We start from the raw sequence: 20,256 nt of genomic DNA, 5'->3' as shown, positions 1-20,256 counted from the left end.
AAAAACTACATGACCCAACACTATGCTGTCTATAAGAAACTCACTTTAGAAGTAATGATATTGGTAGATATAAAGAAAAAAAGATGTAAAAAGGTACACTCTGTAAACACTAATGAAAAGCAAGCTTGAGTAGCTATATTAATGTCAGACAGAACAGACTTCAGAGCAAAGAAAATTACCAGGGAGAGAGAGAGACATTATATTTTGATAAAGGGGCCAATTCACAAAGAAAACATGGCAATACTAAATGTATATACAGTAAACAACAGAGCTTCAAAAATACATAAAGCAAAAACTGGTAGAATTTAAATGAAAAATTGACAAACTCCCAATTACAGTTGGGGATGTCAATACTCCTCTCTTATTGATAGAAACTGTCAACCAGCAGCATCTAATTGACATTTATAGAACTCTGTACACAACATCAGCAAAATATGCAGTGTGGGGGAAAAAGTAGATGTGCAGTTGTGAATACTCGAATCACAGAGTCATCCTTGTAGTGTTTACTAGTTACTGTATCATTTTCCATACAAACAACTGTAAACCTGCTTTTGCCCCACCGTGTACATTGCATACATTTGGCACTCATACCAAGATAAACCACATCCTAGCTGATTAAACAAACCTTAACAAATTTAAAGGAATGGAAATCATACCAAGTGTGTTCTCTGACTGTAATAGACTCTAACTAGAGATTAATAACAAATAACAGCTAGAATAACGGAGATAGGGGAGCTTCATTTAAATGAAAACCTAGTTTCTCTGCCCTTGATTCTGCATTATTATTGGCTTGGAAAATTGGAAAATAAGTACATTTCAGCTGACAATGTCCCAAAATGATAATGAAACATATCAGTTGATTATTACCCATGACCAATTGTTTCTCTGTCCACTCTATTTCACAGCTTCTCTGTTGAAAGGACTAAAGCATGCTAACATAGTGTTGCTTCATGACATCATCCACACCAAGGAGACCTTGACACTTGTGTTTGAATATGTGGTGAGTAGAATAAGAATTCAGATTTTAAAAATATGAATAAAAATCTTATAGTATGATCCTAGAGTTTGATTTTTAGGTTGCTATGCTGAAATGAGTATTTTACCTGAGTACATGAGACTTGCGATATTGCATAATTTTGAATGATAGTGTCTTAAAGAAATGTTACTTAAAAATGTTACTTTGAGTTTTCATTAGATATTAGATATATTATCTACTTATAACCTATTTTTTACTAGAATACACTATAATTTTCAGGTTTATCAATATGATTACACAATGATGGTGATCATTCCATCAAAGGACGTTCACAGAAAATAAAAATATGGTTTTTTGAGAGGTGGGAATTTTTAACTTAGGATTTTTTTTGTGTGTGTGAAGAAAAGCCTGATACTTACAATTTAGACTTCATAGTTTTTTCCTTCACTCACTTGGCACTTCAACTATTAATTAAAACTTTCAATTTGCATAATACAATGTAATGATCTTATTGTGTTGAGAGTATTACTGCTGGAAGACTTGGACTTGAACTCATAATTAATCTTTCTCCATTTCTCTTAGAGAAACATATGGTGTTTGTGTAGTACCACTTCAGCATTTAACTGTGGAATCATGAAATGTAACCATGGTAATTAGCATCTCAATTTTCACAGATGGATCCGAGAACATGTAATTTATAAGATACAAATGACATTGGTGGAGACTTTTATTGAGAAGAATAGCTGTTGGTATTGTGAATGTATTAAGATCCCACTTGTAATTACCACACTACTTTTTAAAAAATGTGAAATAGTTTTTATTTTTTCTTGAATATATATAATAGAATGAATATTTGCAACATTTTTATCTCGCTAATAGTGTCTGCCCGTGTCTATTTGTCATTTGAAAATTGTCTTATGAAGAAGCCATTCATCTTGTCTATTTACATATAAATGATAGATACATTTGAATAATATGGTAATGTGGCTACAAGGACAGCTAGAGCTGAGCAGTTGAATATATTACATGCTACCGAGAATGGATGCCAATTCACACATTAGTGCAAATATAATTTCTTTTGTTTAATCAATGATGTTGGAATCAATAATGTATTCATCTGCTTTAGAACTGGAATTTTTGTTTCATATTTTCCAGTATGTCTAGTTGCAACATTTCAATTAAATCTAGAATTTGTCCTTAGTATATAACTAACTTTTGTAATGTTCTGTAGAAAAGATGTTTCTAAAGTATATTTGTCCCCTCTCCCAAAATTGGATAATTAAATTCAAAGGAAGAAAAGTACTTTGACTCCTTAATCAGTAACAGTGATAGAGAAACTAACAAAAATAGTATGAAAATATGTTCTCCAAATCCTTTTTTAAAAAAATATGTTTTTATTGATTATTTTGAGAGAGAGAGGAAGGGAGAGGGAGCTATAGAAATATTTATGTGAGAAACATAGATTGGCTGCCTCCTGCCCACCCCCTACTGGGGATCAAGCCCTCAGTCCCAGTATGTGCCCTGATCAGGAATCAAACCAGCAGCCTCTTGGTGCATGGGACAATGCTCAATCCACTGAGCCAAACCAGCCGGGCTGTCCTCCAAATCTTAAAATAAAATTAAATATATTTGTGAGGCTAAAAATGTGCATAACAGATCCAATGTTGTTTGATGGTTTTCTGTGGAGCTTGTCACATAAAAGGAAAGAAATTCACTGTCTCGCAATATTTGCTAATGGATTAAGACCAACTTTTTTTTTTTTTTAATCCTCACTGGAGGATAATTTTTCCATTTATCTTCAGATAGAATGGGGGATGGGGAGGGAGAGAGGGAGAAACATCATTATAAGAGAGACATGTGTTGATTGGTTGCCTCCTGCATGACCCTGACTAGGGCTGGGTCGAACCACAACCAAGGTAAATGCCCTTGACCAGAATCAGGCTCAAGACTCTGGTCCGTGGGCCGATGCTCTAACTGCTGAGCCAAACTGGCCAGGGCAAGACCAACTTTTAAACAATCATTCTTTTGTGTGAGTGAAATTTTCTGTGGTTCCAATTCTTGTGGCTACATCCCAGGTCCTCTTAAATCAGCCACATCATAGCGTGCAGTACTCTTCAGACAACGTTGCATTCCTATCTTCTCTGTGGGAGTTAAGACACAGATGAGCCAGTTCTCGTTTAGAGAACGAGGCAAGCTTGTATCGTTCACGGTTTATGATGGCCCTGCCTTGCCTCTTCAATTCTTTCTACTTTATTTTCTTGCTTTCCCCTTGTTTCTTGGCCTTTCTACTTTCCACCTTTCTTCGTCTGTCTTTTTCATTCATCTATCCCTGTGCTCTCTCTGGTGAAGCACTTTTTGCTGCTACAACTGAAGTTGGTTTGTTTCGTTTTGTTTATTTTGAATACCACGTTTCAGTGAATGTCTGAAATCAGAGCCGGGAGGGAGGCTGGTAGAGAACAGGTCCCAGCCGTAGAAATATCTTACAAGTCTTCCCAGGTAGAGTGGGGAAGGGGTGAATTGCCCAGTACAAAAATAACTTCCCTGAATATTTCCTAAAGTTTTTATTTTTGTACATTGCTTTCTCATTGCTTGTTGCTTGTGTATATGCCAATATCTTGAGGAAAATTAAGGTTATTATGTACTTTAATGGATTAGCTTAATCAAATTGCTTTCCTCTCAGTATCTAGCAGAAATAAACTCTCTTTTCTTGTATGTTTTATGGTGGTGGAAAGGCAATAGTAATTTCAAAGCGTGAAACGCCTTGGAAATGAGAGCAGATCTCGGTGTGGGACACAGCATAGTGAACAGGAGGGCACTGTGGCTTGGGAGGAGGGGAGGATCAGAAAAGGAAGTGAAAGGTTGTCCAAGACAAGCATGACCACAGTACTAACGACCAACAACTGAAATTTACTGAGTTTTGTGCCAAGCACTGTGCTTTACAGTCATTATTACTTTTTATGTTCTCGACAGCCTTAGGGAACTATGAATACTACCACTTTACAAAGGCAAAACCAAAGGATTAAAGAGATGAAGTGCTTCTTGTAACACGTGAGATAGAGTCAGACCCATCTTACTGTGAATTCTAATTGCAATATTATACCTCCTGTTTATTTTTACAACTGTGCTTCGGCTGAGCCTTTGGTCAGAGAGGGAAAGGAAACTCTTATTTTCTTCCACGACCCTCTTTGTACAACCTTCTGCAGTGTACAACCGGAGTGCAGTGGATCTCAAATATAGTTAAACTGCTTTATAACTTAAAATAAGTTTTATAGATTGGTTAAAACCCTAGCCATTTAAATTTTTATTTAATTATTAAATGTTTTAAGTTTCCATAAGCAAACTTATCAGTTACAGTATTGTCCCATGTATTTTACTGGAATCCCCCTAATCAATCTCTCTCTCTCTCTCTCTCTCTCTCTCTCTCTCTCTCTCACACACACACACACACACACAACCTTGTTATATAGCAAGCTCTAAAATCAGTCTCAAGCACTTAAATCTACAATTTCCTAAATTTAGTCATGATATGGCCATATTTCAAAATGGTTAACATCCAAGTTATTTTCTTTAAAAAAAAAAAGTTGATTTTTTTTAAAACTAAGTGATGAAAAGTTTCTGATGTGAAAGAACACTTGAGAAATGACTTTGAAGGTCATCACTAAAGTGATTTAGTGGATAATAGGACATTGTTAATATCTCTAGGTACTGTGAAGAGCCCCTAAAACATCTGAAATATAGGTTCTTATCCATTTTCAAAGTGTGGATAGAATGACCCGTAAACTGAAGGTTGGGAACACATTGGGAAAGGTGCTACCCAGGCTGCTGATGTCTCAGTCACGTGCCACGCGGGCCCGTGCTGTGCGCTACTTGGAACACTGCCTTCCTCCGGCTGTTAAATGCCAGGGAGCATCGTCGGCCAAAGGAGTGGCTGAGTTAGCTTGAAAAGGCATCTGGTTTCATAATGGTCTTGAATATTGTTATAACTCTCTCTTTTCTGCATAAGTTTGAGACCCGGAAAAGAAATACAGAAAATAGTGAAAGTGCTAACATATTTGTTTTCTTTACTTAAACAGAAAGTTAAGCATTTTATTTTTTATTTTTTTGCCAGAGACAAGTGCCACATTCCTCTATTTAACATCATGCTGAAAAATTTGAAACAGATTCTATAAGTGGAAATAAGAATATTAATAGTAAACATGATTATGTAAATATATATTACCGTTAGCTAAAGTGCATAACCATTCTGTTCTATTTTAAATTCAATGAGAGCAAAGTATGTGTTGCAGCACTTTTCATTACACATTTCATACTTATGTATAAGAAGAAAAGCAACAAACTTACTGCTAATCATGATATTCATTGGAGCAATCATTTCTTCAAATGTGCCATAAACTCATGAAATATTCCGAACTACTCTACACCATTACGTCAAACAGAAATCTGTATTCCACATGAAAAGCAAAAACTGTCACCAACAATCGTATAAAGTGATTTATGTATTACCCCCAAATCACCAAATTAATTTTTTTATATTGCTTTACATTCTATAAAGCGTTTTCTCATTAATGTGTTTCCACTGGATTCTCTTTTTAGTCCTTTGAAGTATAGCAGGCATGTAATATAGTTATCCAGGTTTTTATTGATGAGGAAAAATAAAGCTTAGAGAGAATTCAGAACAGATTTGCTAAAGTCACGTATCTAAGTTCATGGCAAAGATAACACTTTAGGCCAAGTCTTCTATGCCTAAAGGTCCTCCTTGTCACTGCATTTCATCTGTTGCCTGCTATTGTCGACCAGCACCGTTAGGATGGGCTGAGGTATGTGTGATGTTAGGGTATGGAACTCTCAGCTGAAAGTTATATTCTGTCTCATCACCCTGGCACACAATCTACCTAATTATTTGGCTTCTCTGCCTCATACATCTTGATTTCTAAATCTATGAAGAATGCTTTCATTTGCATGATTTTATTACACATCTGTTCTCGAAACTAGCTCTCCATCAGTATTCTGGTTTCCAGATTAAACCATCCTGGCACGATTTAACATTTTTCTGCTTTTCTATGAGAAAAAAATATATGTGCACATGTCCATGCACATACAAATTTTAAGTGGGGGAAGGCCTCGCCGAAAAGGTGAGAGGTATTTAGGTAAAGTCTGCAGGAGGTGAAAGAGGAAGACGTATTCTAGGCAGGAGCCTACCATAGAGAGCTGTGGGGAGCAGCAGGGCCCATGGCTGGAACTGAGTGACCAGCAACGAGACAAAGTCCAAGACGCAGTGGGGTCCGGATTATGTCAGGCCTTGCAAGGTGTGGTTTGAATGAATTTTGCTTTGACTCAGAAATGAGATGGGAAGCCCCAAAGGGTGCTGAGCAGAGAAATGATGTGATCTAACTCATATATTAATTGGATCTCTCCAGCTGCTTTCTTAAGACTAGACTGAAGGTGGACAAGTTCTGAAACTGGGAGACAGTCTGGAGGCTGTTGGCATTACCTAGGCATGAGGTGGTGTCAGCAGTGGAGGTGGTAAAAAGTGGATGGATTCCGCATGCATTTTTAAGGTTGACCTTTAGCATTGGATGCAGGATTTGGGAGATGAAGAGGAGTCACGAGTGACACCAGGGATTGTGGCGTGAGCCGTTACAGTCATGTGCTGCTGGAGGAGAGGTGGGGGAGACCGCAGGGGGGCAGCGTGGCGAGAGGCCACCCTGTTCTAAATGGGTTAAGTTCGAGATGCCTGTTACACATGTGAGAGATGTCACAGGCAGTTGGATGTAGAGTCTGGAACTGAGCAGAGAGATCCAAGATAGAGATTTGGAAGTTGTCTGGGTTATAGATTTTATTTAACAAGGAGTCTGGGGGAGATCCCCAAGAATGGTCACTGTTACATTGGTGGCTCTTGAGCCATACCTTTGGATACTCACACTCCTGTGTAGTCCCTGCCCCTTAATGTCGGCTGGGTCGTGGCTTGCTCTGACCAGGAAAGCAGCACGGTGGAAGTGACACTCTGCAGCTGTGGTCCTGACAGCTGCTGCGTTGTCTTGAGCATCCCGACCAGCGGTGTTAGCGTTCCAGTTGTCCTGCTGGAGAGACCATGTGGAGAGGCAGAGGCCCTAGACTACGAGGAGAGCGGAGAATACAGAGGACAGTGTGAAGTTGGGCCCTCGACGTAGCACCCCAGCCAGTGCCAGAGGTGACTGCACAAGCCGTCTGGAGTCGGGGTAGAGGGGCGCATTGTGGGTCCACAGGTATCACGTGGGGCCAAGGAGAGTTGTCCCTGCCATGCCTTTCCTGCATTTGCACCTGAAGAATCGTGAGAAATCATAAAGTTGTTGTTGTTTTAAGCCACGCAGTGGGTTGGTTGGTTACACAGCAGTCAGTAACTAAAACACGTGTGAGCGAATGGACACAGGAAATGGAAGTTTCGTGGACTGAACTTGGGACACTTCAACATTAAGGGTCAGAGTGATGAGGCACAGCCAACCAAGGAAACTGAAAGGAAGCAAGAAAGATTATTCATGAACTCCGATGGGACTCTTTCGGCCGAGACTCTGAGCCGGATGGGCCTGGGTGTCACAGGAGCGGGGTGCACACAGTAGGTGGTTAGCAAATACTTTTTATATGAATGAGTGAATGAATGACTTCTGAAGCAGGAACAACAAGAGACTATAATGTTTTACTACTTAAGGCAAACAACCAATAAAGCAGAACTACTTAATTCATATTTTTGAATTTTTTTATTTTTCTACTTATCTATATTCAGTCTTTGGTTTCTATGTATAGTCTTTATTTTTTTCTCTCAAAGCAAATACTCTTCCAAGCAGAAGATTTAGAACAAAGGTGACTTCACAGCAGTTAGAGTAGGCCTTAGACAATGCCACCTAAGTGTCTGGCCACTCTGAATAAACATACCAGTCAGAGTTCTCTAGTGCAAGCAGAAGACATTCTCTTTGGCTGAATTAATCAGCAGCGTTTATTGAGAGGATAGCATGTGGCTGACAGACCTGCTGGGAAGTCTTTACAAATGGACAGGAGCAGCGTGAGGCTGGAGAGCCAAATCCTGCCATTCGCTGTGCCCAGCATCTGCTGCCACCAGGAGCGTGAGCGCCTACAGTGTCCCTTACTTCACCGGATGCCCTGGGGGACTGGATGTTACTCCCTCCCCTGAGCTGACAAGGACAAAACGGCGTCTGCACTCCCTGCTCTTTGGGTGGGCTGGGTTGGGTTTGCTGACACGAGGGCACATGCTCTGGCTTTTGTAAAGGCAGGTGGGTCTTGCCTTTCACTAAAGTCACGAAGCAAATACAGGTTACACCTCCCTCAGGTCCTTGCTCTTCTCAGCCTCCTTCCTTCCCCCAAACACGTCCTGAACAGCCAGAAGAATAAGTTCATTATGCAGTCCCAGGTAAATTGCATCTGGAATGTGAAAAGAATTGTGGGTGGTGTTTTCATAGAACTATTGTTTATAATCTTTGAGATAACATTAAGAATGAAAGTGAGCAAAAGTAATGCTGATTTTTAAAGGGTGACAGGGACCAAACCTCTGACCCTATGGACATACACGCTTACTATAGAACATTAGTGAAATTCAGAAATAGATTTTCAGACAGTAAAGTCTAATAATCTTTATTCCCTTCTAGTAAGAAACAGTGGTGTTTCTTGATTTCAGCAAAGCTTATGACAGGGAGTCTCATGAGATCCTTATAAATAGAATAAAATTGAAATTCACTTATTCAAAGATTATTATTCTTTCAGTTTATTGCTGGTTGAACAACTTCCTCGAAAGCCTATTGATTAATGAATTGACATCAGGGTAGAGAAAATCTATCAGGTTATGCTGGAGGGCATTGTCCTTGACCTTGTCCTATTTGATATTATTATTAATAACTCAGATAAAGACATGGTGATTATGTGATTGACCTATTTGCATGTGTGTTGTAGCTAGGAGACATGATTAATACTTGGAATGATGGAATCGGGGGTCACAAAAGAATATGATGAAATGATGAGCTGAACCTACAAGGTGAATTACTGTGGGGATAAAGGTCTACTTGGTGTATGTTTGTTTGTTTTTTAAAAGCACACCCTGATACAGAAAAACAGGGTGGAGGAAAGTTAACTTAAAAACAATTCATTTAAAAAAGGCTAGTAATTCCTTTGGCTCAAATGGCTGCAGCAAACAGCAGTGTGCACCAAGGAGGGTCAGTACAATGGACAGCGAGAGGTCTATGAACCTGTACGAACACGAGATTTTCAACCGGTGTGCCACAGGAATTTTTACAACGTGCAGTACCTGACTGTTTAGTCAGGGGCACTTACCTGTTTCCCTTTAGATTGTCAAATAAGCCCTGGCCAGTTTGGCTCAGCGGTTAGAGCGTCGGCCTGCGGTCCAGAGAGACCTGGGTTCGGTTCCCGCTAAGGGCATGTACCTCAGTTGCAGTTTGTCCCTGGCTCTGTTTGGGTCGTGTGAGTGGCAGCCACTTGATGTGTCCCTTTCACGTCGACGTTTCTCTCTCTCTCTCTCTCTCTCTCTCTTCTCTCTCTCTCTCTACCCCACTCTATCTGAACAAAATATCAAAAGAAAAAAAAAATAGATTGTCAAATAAAAAAATGACAACAGCCAACACAATAGCTGGTCGGTGTGAATGAATCAAAATTTATACCTACTTTTGTCAGATCGGCAAAAAAAATACACATTTTCGTGTGCCACAGAATTTTAGTAATTAATGTGTGCCATGAGATGAAAAGGTTGAAAATCACTGCTGTACAGCATGAAACCAGTAAAGGTGCCAGGAAGACTTACTCAGGAGAATGAAAGACATACTGGAGAGCAGAGAAAAGGTAACATGTCTATTCCAGACACAATAGGAAAACCAGGTGCTCGCTTAGGCAGCGCATGTGCTAAAATTGGAGCAATACAGAGAAGATTCGCATGGTCCCTGCCAAGATGACACACACATTCATGAATATATATTTATATAAAAAAAAGGAAACCAAGTATGAGAGTTTGGGCTTAATTCTGGGAAGAATGTTGAAATGTTTTGTGTTACTTGTACATTAAATTCAGTGCCTTGGAGAAGAACGAGCACCTTGTCGTTAAAAGTATTCACGTAGAGGATAAATGGGTCCACTTCAGAAATAATGGAGGGAGGGTTTGGCTCAGGGCTTGGAGCCTCAGCCTGAGGACTGAGGGTTCTTGGATTCAATTCCCAGTCATGGGCACGTGCCTGGGTGGCAGGTTTGATCCATGGCCCCGTTGGGGTCTTGCGGGAGGCAGCTGGTCAGTGTGCCTCTGTCACATCGATGATTCTCTCTCTCCCTCCCTCTCTTCCATTCTGTCTAAAAAAAAAAGATGTCAAATACATTGACTCTTGAACAATGTGGGGTTGACTGCACAGGCCCACTTATACACAGATTCTTTTCATTAAATACATACAATAATGTAAATGTGTTTTCTCTTCCTCAGAATTTTTTTTTTAAGTAGTTTATAGATTTTTAGAGGGAGAGATGACAGGAGAGAAACCTTGATGTGAGAGAATAGCATCGAGCTGCCTCCTGCACGCTCCCTACCAGGGATCGTGCCCTCAACCTGGGCCTGTGCCCTGACTGGGAATTGAACCAGCAACCCTTTGGTGCTCGGAATGACACCCAACCAACTGAGCCACACCTTGGTCAGGGCTTCCTTAGAATTTTTAAAATAACATTTTCTTTTTCTAACTTATCTTGTAAGAATACAGGATATAACACAAAATATGCATCGACTGTTTGTTATCAGTAAGGCTTTCTGTCAGCAATAGTCTGTTAACAGTTACGTTTTTTCTGTTTGGTTTTGTTTTTTAATCCTCACCTGAGAATATTTTTCCATTGATTTTCAGACAGAGTAGGAGGGAGGGAGGGAGGGAGGGAGGAAGAGAGAGAGGGAGGGAGGGAGGGAGAGAGGGAGAGAGAGAAACATCAATGTGAAAGAGACACATTGACTGGTTGCCTCCTACACGACCCCAACCAGGGCTGGGGACTGAACCGCAACCGAGGTATGTGCCCTTGACCAAAATCAAATCCACAACTCTTTGGTCCAAGGGCCAACACTCTAACTGCTGAGCCAAACCGACCAGGGCAACGGTTAAGTTTTGGAGAGTCAGATTTGTATGCAGAATTTCAACTGTGCAAGGGATTGGTTGTCCAAGGGTCTAACTGTACTCTGTGCATAGCATTTCCCATGTCAGAGTGGGGATCCAGGGGACTCCGAGTGTGCATAGCACAGGACTGCCCAAGTGTTCCCAGCTGTTCTGCAAACTCATCCCATTTGGCATCATTTGTGGAAGCAGAAAAATGACTTGTTATGTTTGTTCCCTTAATAATTAATTTGTTCATTCATTCATTATTCCCCTCCAGCATGTATGTGCTGTCTTATCCTTAAACTCGAGAGATAACAATATATAGCCCTTGTATTTATATCTTTGCTTTATTTTGCAAAGGAAAGGTTTTATTTATTTTTGTTACAGATGTTTCTTCTTTTTCCCCCATTGACACTCTCCTCCCAACCCCACCCCCCACCCCCCCGCCCCACGGAATTATTGTCTGTGTCCTTGCATAAAGAGGCTGAAATCCACGGAGAACTGTGTCTCAGACTAGGTCATCTCCAGGTGACACTTAGATGATAAATTGCTGTCACAGAGCTTCATGTGTCATGGGACTACATCATATTTGTGTTTTAGTGGAAACAATAGGAAAACTGGATTCGACTCATGGACTTGAATTTCTAGAATTTCAAAGATGTTTTCATTTCATATATGGAGAAGGAGTTATACAGTGTAATACTGTGATTCTGTATTTTGAAGGGATGGTTGTCATTCACAACCAAGTACTGAGTATGAACAGATGTAAACACTGGATGGCTGAATGGGCAGGCAGCGTAAGATGGACAAATTCTGAACCATACGGAGAAACTGGAGAAATGAAAAAGAAACTAGCTAGCTTTCATTCAGTGGTCTGTTCTGAATTTCTCATCTTTTCTAATTGGTAGGATAAAGTCAATTAACTTCTTTTCTGTCCTTTTCCCTAATGACTTTTTCTCATCTAATGAGGAATCATGGTCTCTTTCAGTCATTTTCAACTGTGTTTGTTCACTATCATGTTGGATGAGATTTTAGTGGGGTTTTTTTCTCTCTCTTTATATCATAACTATCTTCTGAACATTCTAGTTTTATTTCATATGGTCGCCATCCTTATTAGGAAATCCTAATCATAGTATGGTATTTTAATTCACATGATTTATGATAGAAGCATGTCAGATCTCTAACTGTTGCTATAGTAAATGTCGGATTACCCACTAAAACACAGTTATGACAACATTCCACTATAAATTAGACTTTTTTTAATGAGAATACGCTATGCCTTTATGGGCTTTTAAAATGTTAAATTATTTCTCTTACTTTAATTTAGAATTTTATTATTTAAACTTATAGACATTTAATGGGGGAGCTGAGATATGTGTTATTTGCAGAGAATAGACCAAAAAAATACCATCACTAGAGGGAAGTCATAGGGAACATAACAGTAATAAAAAGGAAACATAACAGTAATAAAAAGAAAATTCCTGTAGAAAGAAAAGAACATATTGCACATATTAATTAGTTGGTATTTTTTTCTGAAAGTTATATCCACATGTCTTAAGAAAACAATAATCTTTTAAAAATGATGCATGTGTCAGGGGGCAGGTAGAGGCAGGAGAGGTGATGCATTAAATGTAGTAAGAGTGACAACATGACAAGTTGGGAGAAATCAGAGAAACAGCCCAGCTAAGGTACTAAAGTTGCCATCTGATGCAAGTACTCAAGATCAAGATGAAAGTGATCAATAACTCCAATTACCTTTACATTATGTTGGACTAGGCCATTAAGTAATTGGACAAAAAAATTCATTAGCAAATTTATCTCTAAGAGAGAAAACTTTTGTATGATTATTATATATCATAGAAAATGGGGTGTCTGCAACTTCACTGATTTTCAGAATCAGTAATTTGATAAATGCATGTCCTTATAATGACCATTTAGGATTTCCTTTCATATTATTATTTTTATTTCTTGCATTTCAAGAATATTTTGTTAATGCTTAGTTTAATACACATTTTGTGCTTTGGTAAAGGGATATTAAACCCACTTCAGGTTTAAATCATTCATTTTAGTTGATGTGATTGCTGATTTTGTGCAATTTATACACCACGGGATCATAGATTCAATTAGTTCTTTGGTTTGTTGTGAAAGACATCTGTTTTGACTTTGAACTATTTCAGCTAATTTTTTAGGATTTTCCTCTGAATATCTGGTGAGACTTTCTTTTATTGCCACTTCTTGGTTAGTCACTGGCATCATCTGTTCATCTTTACAACGAAAAATGTGAATTTAACGGACTCTGTTTTCATTCTTCCACTGTCAAACAAGTGAACCCATCCTATCCTATTATCCTGTTATCCTCCCAAATTCCCATTCCCAGTATTGGTATATTATAATTTTTATTAAATCCAAAATTCAGCATTTGCATTATTTATTACAGATGTAGATCTTGTTTGTAGCTGAGGTCTATAGTATATTGTGATTACTTTTCTCCTTCAGTTCAACTTTTGGTTTCCCTGAAATTAATAACAATTTCCCATTTTAAATTTCTGTTAGTAATTCAGGTTCTCCCCAAGCCTCAGCCTGGTTCATCTCCCTTCACTGATTTCTTGGCATGCCCCCCCCCCCCTTTCCTGGGCTGGGACTCTTTTTATTCTCAGTCTGAAGTTTTGTTTTGGAGGGAACTAACTTTCTAATAGCTTCCAGGGAAGGAGTGTGTGGATGATTTTTTTTTTTTTTTTTTTAAACATTGCATTTCTGAAAATATCTTCCTTCTGCACTCATGTTTGATTGACATTTTGGCTAGTTGTAGAATTCTTGGTTGGAAACAATTCCATTAGAATTTCAGTGGCATCTCTTCATTGTTGTCTAGTTTCTTCTGTTTCTGTTAAAATAATCCTATTTCTAGCATTCTGAAATTTCATGATGAAGCAAGAAATAGATTAATGTGCAACGTTATTTTCAGTGGGTGCAACTTTTCAATCTGGAAACTCATGTCTTTCCATCCTTTAAAACAACAACAATCACCATTTTATTGAGATACAATTCACAAAGCAAAATTTACTCTTTTAAAGTGTATAATTCAGTGGGTTTTAGTATATTCACAGAGTTTGGAGACTATCACTACTACCTAATTTTAGAAAATTTCATTATCCTAAACAGAAGACCTAAGGCCCATTAGCAGTCACTTCAAATCCTCTCTACTTTATGTCTCTATAGATTTGCCTGGATGTTTCATATAAATGGAATCATTAAGATGTGACTTTTCTGATAGACTTCTTTCACTTAGCATGCTGTTTTTGTAGCATATATTACTACTTTATCCTTGTCCATGGTATGGACATACCACATTTGTGTATCCATTCATCAGTTGATTTTTCACCTTTTGGCTGTTGTGAATAGTGCTGCTATAAACATTTGTGTACAAGCATTTGTTTGAATACCTGTTTTCAATTCTCATATACCCATGAGTAGAAGTGCTGAGTCATCAGATAGCTCTGTCTTTGAGTTTTTGAGGGACTATCAGCCTTCTTTCTAAAGTGTATGTATCATTTTACAATCTAACCAGCAGTGTGTGGGGTTTCTGTTTTTCTATACCCTTGCTAAACTTGTTATTGTGTGTCTTTGTTATTACAGTGGGTGTTTAGTGGTTTCTCATTGTCATTTGTTTCCCATTTCCCTCATGACTAATGATGTTGAACATCTTTAATGTGCATGTTTTTCTGTTCCAAAAAACTGTCTTAAATTATTTTGTTATGATTTTCTCCCTTCATTGTTTCTTTTCTCTTTGGATCTTTTATTATGTGAAAGTTGGACCTCCTGGGTTGCTCTTCTAATTTTCTTGTGTTTTGTCTCTTACTTTCTAATTATATTTTGCTTTAGCTCAATGTTAAGGGACATTTTTTCAACTTTGTAGTTCATCTGTTCTATTGAAATCTTTAAGTTTTATTATTATTAATTCCAAGGTACACTTTTATTCTCAAACTATTTCATTTTTTAAATTATTATTTTTTAAAATTTTTAATCCTCACTCAAGGATATGTTTGTATTGATTTTAGAGAGAGAGGAAGGGAGAGGGAGAGAAAGAGAGGAAGATTGATGTGAGAGAGAAACATCAATCCGTTGCCTTTGGTATGCTCCCTGATCAGGGATCAACCTGCAACCTGGCATATGCCCTGACTGGAAATCAAACCCTCAACCCTCCGGTGCATGAGGTGATGCTCTAACCAACTGAGCCACACAGGGCTCAAAATATTCCATTTTATAATATACTTTTCTTGTTTCAAAGTTGCAAGATCTTTTCTTAACCTCACTGGAAATATTAATAACATTCTTTTTAAAGCTTTTCTAACAGTACATGCTTTGTTTCAACCAAGTTAATTTTTTTTTTCCATTTTACTTTGGTCTCTGTCTTTAATATTATAGACTTCGATTTTTGATAGCTGTGTGTCTTGGCTGTCTAGTCATACTTGAAAAATGGTGTGGTAACAACCTGATTGGGAGCTCCAAGTGTGTGGGGTGGCCGGTTCCCCATGAATTTCACCATGGAGACTGACTAATCCATTTTGTTGGAAAACCCTTGATAGTAATGTCCATCATTTTCTTTTTGGTACATGCCCCTAGCAGGAACCGAAACCCGGACTCTCTGATCTGTAGGCCGACGCTCCAACCGCTAAGCCAAACTGGCCAGGCACAATGTTCATCTTTCCTGCAGTGCTGTGAGATCCCCAGTGAAGATTCTTTTAAACTCCCACTTGGAGGCAGAGACCTAGCTGCCAGTCTTTGGAAGTAGCATGGGTGATAGGACCCCACATAAGCCTCCTGTGTTAGGATGGCAATCCTTGTTTCTAACTGGTGGGGTTTTCTAGTTCAGATACTCTCTGTTTTACACTTTCTGGGTTTTATAGAGGTGATTTTCTGTGTAAGCAGGTTGGGAAGGGATATAAGGATTAAATAGCTATAGAAAAGACTTTCAGACAATTTCTCATATTTTATTATTATTATTTTTTAATCCTCACCCGAGGATATTTTTTTATTTATCTTCTGATTGAGTGGGAGGGAGGGGGAGAGAGAGAAAGAGGGAGAGAGAGAGAGAAACATCAATGTGGGAGAGACACATCCACTGGTTGCCTCTCGCACGACCCTGACCAAGGACCAGGACCAGGGCCAGGGACGAACCGCAACTGATGTACGGTGCTTTTGACTGGAATCAAACCCGCGACTCTTTGTTTGTGGGCTGATTCTGTAAACACTGAGCAAAACTGGCTAGGGGCATCTCTCATATTTTGGACTTCTACATGTAGACCTTATATTCATTCCCATGTCCTGGTGCCCCCAACCCATGAGCCTTTTTGGTTGTTCCATTGTGCATACAGGGCTGTGTCTAGGCTTTCCCCACCGCCAGGCTCATCATCCACGTGTCTGTGTTTTGTGGCGCTAAACTTGCTGTCTGTTTGGAACTTGTAAATTTCTGAGAGTGGGACCGAAAGAGAGTACAAAGTACATAGGTGCGTGTGTTCAGTTGGCTGTATTTACCTTGGAATATCATGCATTCTTTTTTTTTATCCTCACCCGAGGACATTTTTCCATTTTTTGTTCAGATAGAGTGGGGGAGAGAGAGAGAGAGAGAGAGAGAGAGGAGAGAGAGAGAGAGAGAGAGAGAGAGAGAGAGAGAGAGACATTGACGTGAAAGGGACACATCGAGTGGCTGCCAACCGAACCCGGGTCTCTCTGGACCGCAGGTCGACGCTCTAACCGCTGAGCCAAACTGGCCAGGGCAGGAATATCATGCATTCTTAATAAGTTTAAATATGAACAAATGCTTGAGCTTGTCATTGTGTGTTGCCACTGTGTAATTAGATATTTTTTCATGTTAATGGTTATGAAGTATATAAATCTGTGCTACTTATCAGTTGTCAAAATTTATCAAATGTGACAAGCCTATTGGAACTGAAGTTATTTGAATTAACTGTTATTAGATTATGGTTTCATCAGTAAAGTTTTAGGCACACCAACAGTGTCTACAATGTGTGTGCCTTTATTCGAGTGTCCTGTCTTGATGGAAAATATATATGCTTGTTACGTTCTTTTAGTTGCTTTTTTTGTTATAATTTGTTATGATGATTGTGGGATATTGCTACACTATATAAAGGCACACTCATACATCTGATAGTATTTTAAAGCCTTAATAAGAACATTTTTTTCTTTAATTATTTTTATTAGTTTATTTCTGTTACAGATGTTTCTCCTTTTACTCCATTGACCCCCTCCCCTCGATTTCCCCCCACACCACCCCCAGCTTTGTTGTCTATGTCTATTGGTTACGCATACATGCATATAAGTAATACGAACATTTTTACGGTGTAAGTGTGTGTATAAAGAAATGAACAATGATGAAGTGTTCTGATTATAAAACTTAATTATTAGGAATGTATAAATTGCTCATTTTGCAGGTTCAGTGTTTTGAGTGCTGCATATGATTAGAAACCTCTTTTTTAGATAACAAACTTTAGTGTTGAATGTTAACGTCCAACTTCAAGTGAGTAATTTGCTCCTTTGTCACTGGCAGATGGAAGGCCAGTTACAGATCCCCAGCAGATGCTCAGCCTCCTTTCTGTTGTGTAATTCAGGAATGGAAAAACTAATTTGTCATGGCAGTTATTGTTAAGTAAGAATTTTCCATCTTTTGTTTTTCCTTTTTTCTTGAATATGTGATCTTTGTTTTAAAGCTTTGGATCTCAGTTATTAGCTTTCATTTCAGCCACTGTCAGAGACATTTGGAAGATAATCTCTTTTTTCCTCTTTCTATTTCTCTACCCTTTAAAAAAATGTTTTCATTGATTATAGACAGAAAGGGAGAGAGAGAGAGAAAGAGAGAGAAGGAGGAGGAGCAGGAGAGGAAGAGAGGGAGAGAGGAAGAGAGGGAGGGAGGGAGGAAGGAAACATCAATAGGTTTCCTTCCACACATAACCCAACCGAGGACTGAACAAATACAATTAATGATTTTAAAAGGTTTTATTAGATACTTAATTCTGGCTTTTTAACATTAAAATCCACATGTTGAATAAGTACAGGTACTAAGTCAGCTTGCTTCCCACAAGTGTCAAGAGTCAGGCACTAATGTGGTCACTTTGCAAGTCAAGTATGGTTTCTGCTATGTTTTTCTTAATAGAAATTACTACAACTAGCTGTGTATGTTAATCATGATAGTTACATGCCAGGCCTACTCATTTATTTTGAAATAAATATTTAGATATTTTGCCCCAAATTCTCCAGTATGATTTGGTGGAAAAAACTTGTAATTGTTTCAAATTTGAACACCAATAACTTCTAAATTTTTCCAACACTGACTTTCCAATTGTATTTCAACCACAGCACCAGAAAACCACTACCTGAATTCATCCCCCACAGACTTGGTGAAATTTTATTCTTTTTGAAAAATTTTTCAATAACCTTTTGATGGCACATTTACTAATTCAAGAGCATGAAAAGATATTTTTAGCTCTGATTCACTGAATACATAACTAGATGTTGGCATGAAAGCTTTAAACATATCAGGAGGAGCAATAACGTTGATCTTTGCTTCTTGAAATTTTTGGATTCATATTCAAAACATCAACTATGTCTGCCAAATATGTCAAGTCCCTGGGAAAGTTACTGTCTTGGCAAGATTGCAAGTGTCTAATGATTGAGGACAGAAAAATAAAAGAGTTCTTTTTTCCAAGGTATTTTAAATTTTATACTCATGCCGACCAGGGAGTTAAGCACATTTTCATCGTCCATGAATCCAGCAAAGCTAGTAGCAAAAGGGACGAAAAAGAGCGATGATTTGATTTCTGGTAAAATTTTTTATGACAGGTAAGCCATCAATTTGACATTTGGTGATGGATCCTGAGAAAGGAATCTCTACTCCATTTTAACTTTGGGAAATACTCAGAATAAAATCAATTCATGAGTTTGGTTTTCTTTCCCTTCTGTGATTTGAGGTCTTTTTATTCTTTGCTCTTTAAGGAGCTACTTGAATGAAACTTTTTACAGTTTTTGTGGATTCTTAGCATGTTTCACTACTCCTCAGTTTCTTGTGTGCCAGAACATGACACTGTGTAGGTTAAAACTTGCATTTGAAAAAATAATGTTGGTGTGATCCTTGTACTCTGAGAGAGATAAATGACTTTTGCCTCTTTACATTCTATATTGAAAAAAATGGCAAAATATTTTTTAAAAAGGAGATCTTACATAAATGTGCTTATTCTTTTTTATTATTATTAGTTAATTAATTAATTTTTGTTACAGATGTTTCCCCTTTTTCACCCTCTGATTCTCCCCTCCCCCTCCCTCCCCACCCTGTCCCCACCTCCGTTGTCCATGTCCATTGTTCATACATACATGTATATAAGTTCTGTGGCCCATCTCTGCCCCCACCCCCTCTTCAGGGGACTGCCGGTCTGTACCCCACTTCCACGTCTCTGGGACTACCCCATTCCTCAGACTGTTATGTTCCTTATATTCCACAAATAAGTGAGATCATGTGATATTTGTCTTTCTCTGCTTGTTTATGTGTGCCACAAGAATAACAATATAAATGATCTTTTTAATCATGTATAACAAACAAACATTTCACATACTCCATTGTTTTGCCAGGAGTTTCTCTGAAAGCGTTGTCATTCTATACTCTATGCATTCCCAGCAGCCAGAAAGATTTAAATGAACTGTTGTTCCAATTGAAGAGTTTTTAACTTATCCCATTTTGGATTCTGTTGCCTACAATCCTTGCCCGACAAATAATCAGATATTCATAGCCATGTTTAAGAAATCCAAAGTATTTTTGCATTGTAAAATCTTAACATTACTTCTAATATATCCCTCTGTATTTCCTTTGGGGGACAAAAACCTCCTGAAAGCATTACTACTAAGTAAAATGATATGAACAAAAGTTATAAATGTTTCTTTTTGTGTAAGAAGAGAAGTGTATTATTCCCATTTATTTGATTTTTCTTATTTCCCTTATAGTCATCAGTAAGCTCCTAAATATTTTATAGTTTTTATTCATTTTTATATATTTTACAATACTTCACCCATTATAAGAGTTTGAAAATATATTTTGAGTGTTAGTTTGTATGCCAAAAAAATATGGGTGACAAATTTACAAACTATAATTGTTTATTGTATTGT

General features: G+C 38.2%; 1 protein-coding gene and 1 non-coding gene across 7 annotated transcripts in view; both read left to right on the top strand.

The window, feature by feature from the left end:
* CDK14 (cyclin dependent kinase 14) overlaps positions 1-20,256 on the top strand; it is a 595,016-nt gene that overhangs the window by 261,368 nt on the left and 313,392 nt on the right. For all 6 annotated transcript variants that reach the window (XM_036246264.1, XM_036246270.1, XM_036246267.1 and 3 more), the window contains one exon: positions 906-1,000. In XM_036246264.1, coding sequence (XP_036102157.1) covers positions 906-1,000 — 95 coding nt within the window. The remainder of the gene's footprint in view (positions 1-905; positions 1,001-20,256) is intronic.
* LOC118620559 lies at positions 9,851-9,955 on the top strand. The gene has a single exon (XR_004957471.1). It is a non-coding gene; the product is annotated as a U6 spliceosomal RNA (small nuclear RNA).

This window comes from Molossus molossus, unplaced genomic scaffold, assembly GCF_014108415.1.
Source record: "Molossus molossus isolate mMolMol1 unplaced genomic scaffold, mMolMol1.p scaffold_m16_p_7, whole genome shotgun sequence".
Classification (NCBI taxonomy): domain Eukaryota; kingdom Metazoa; phylum Chordata; class Mammalia; order Chiroptera; family Molossidae; genus Molossus; species Molossus molossus.
The sequence above is the reverse complement of the archived record's forward strand: the minus strand, read 5'-3'. Positions and strand labels throughout refer to the sequence as shown.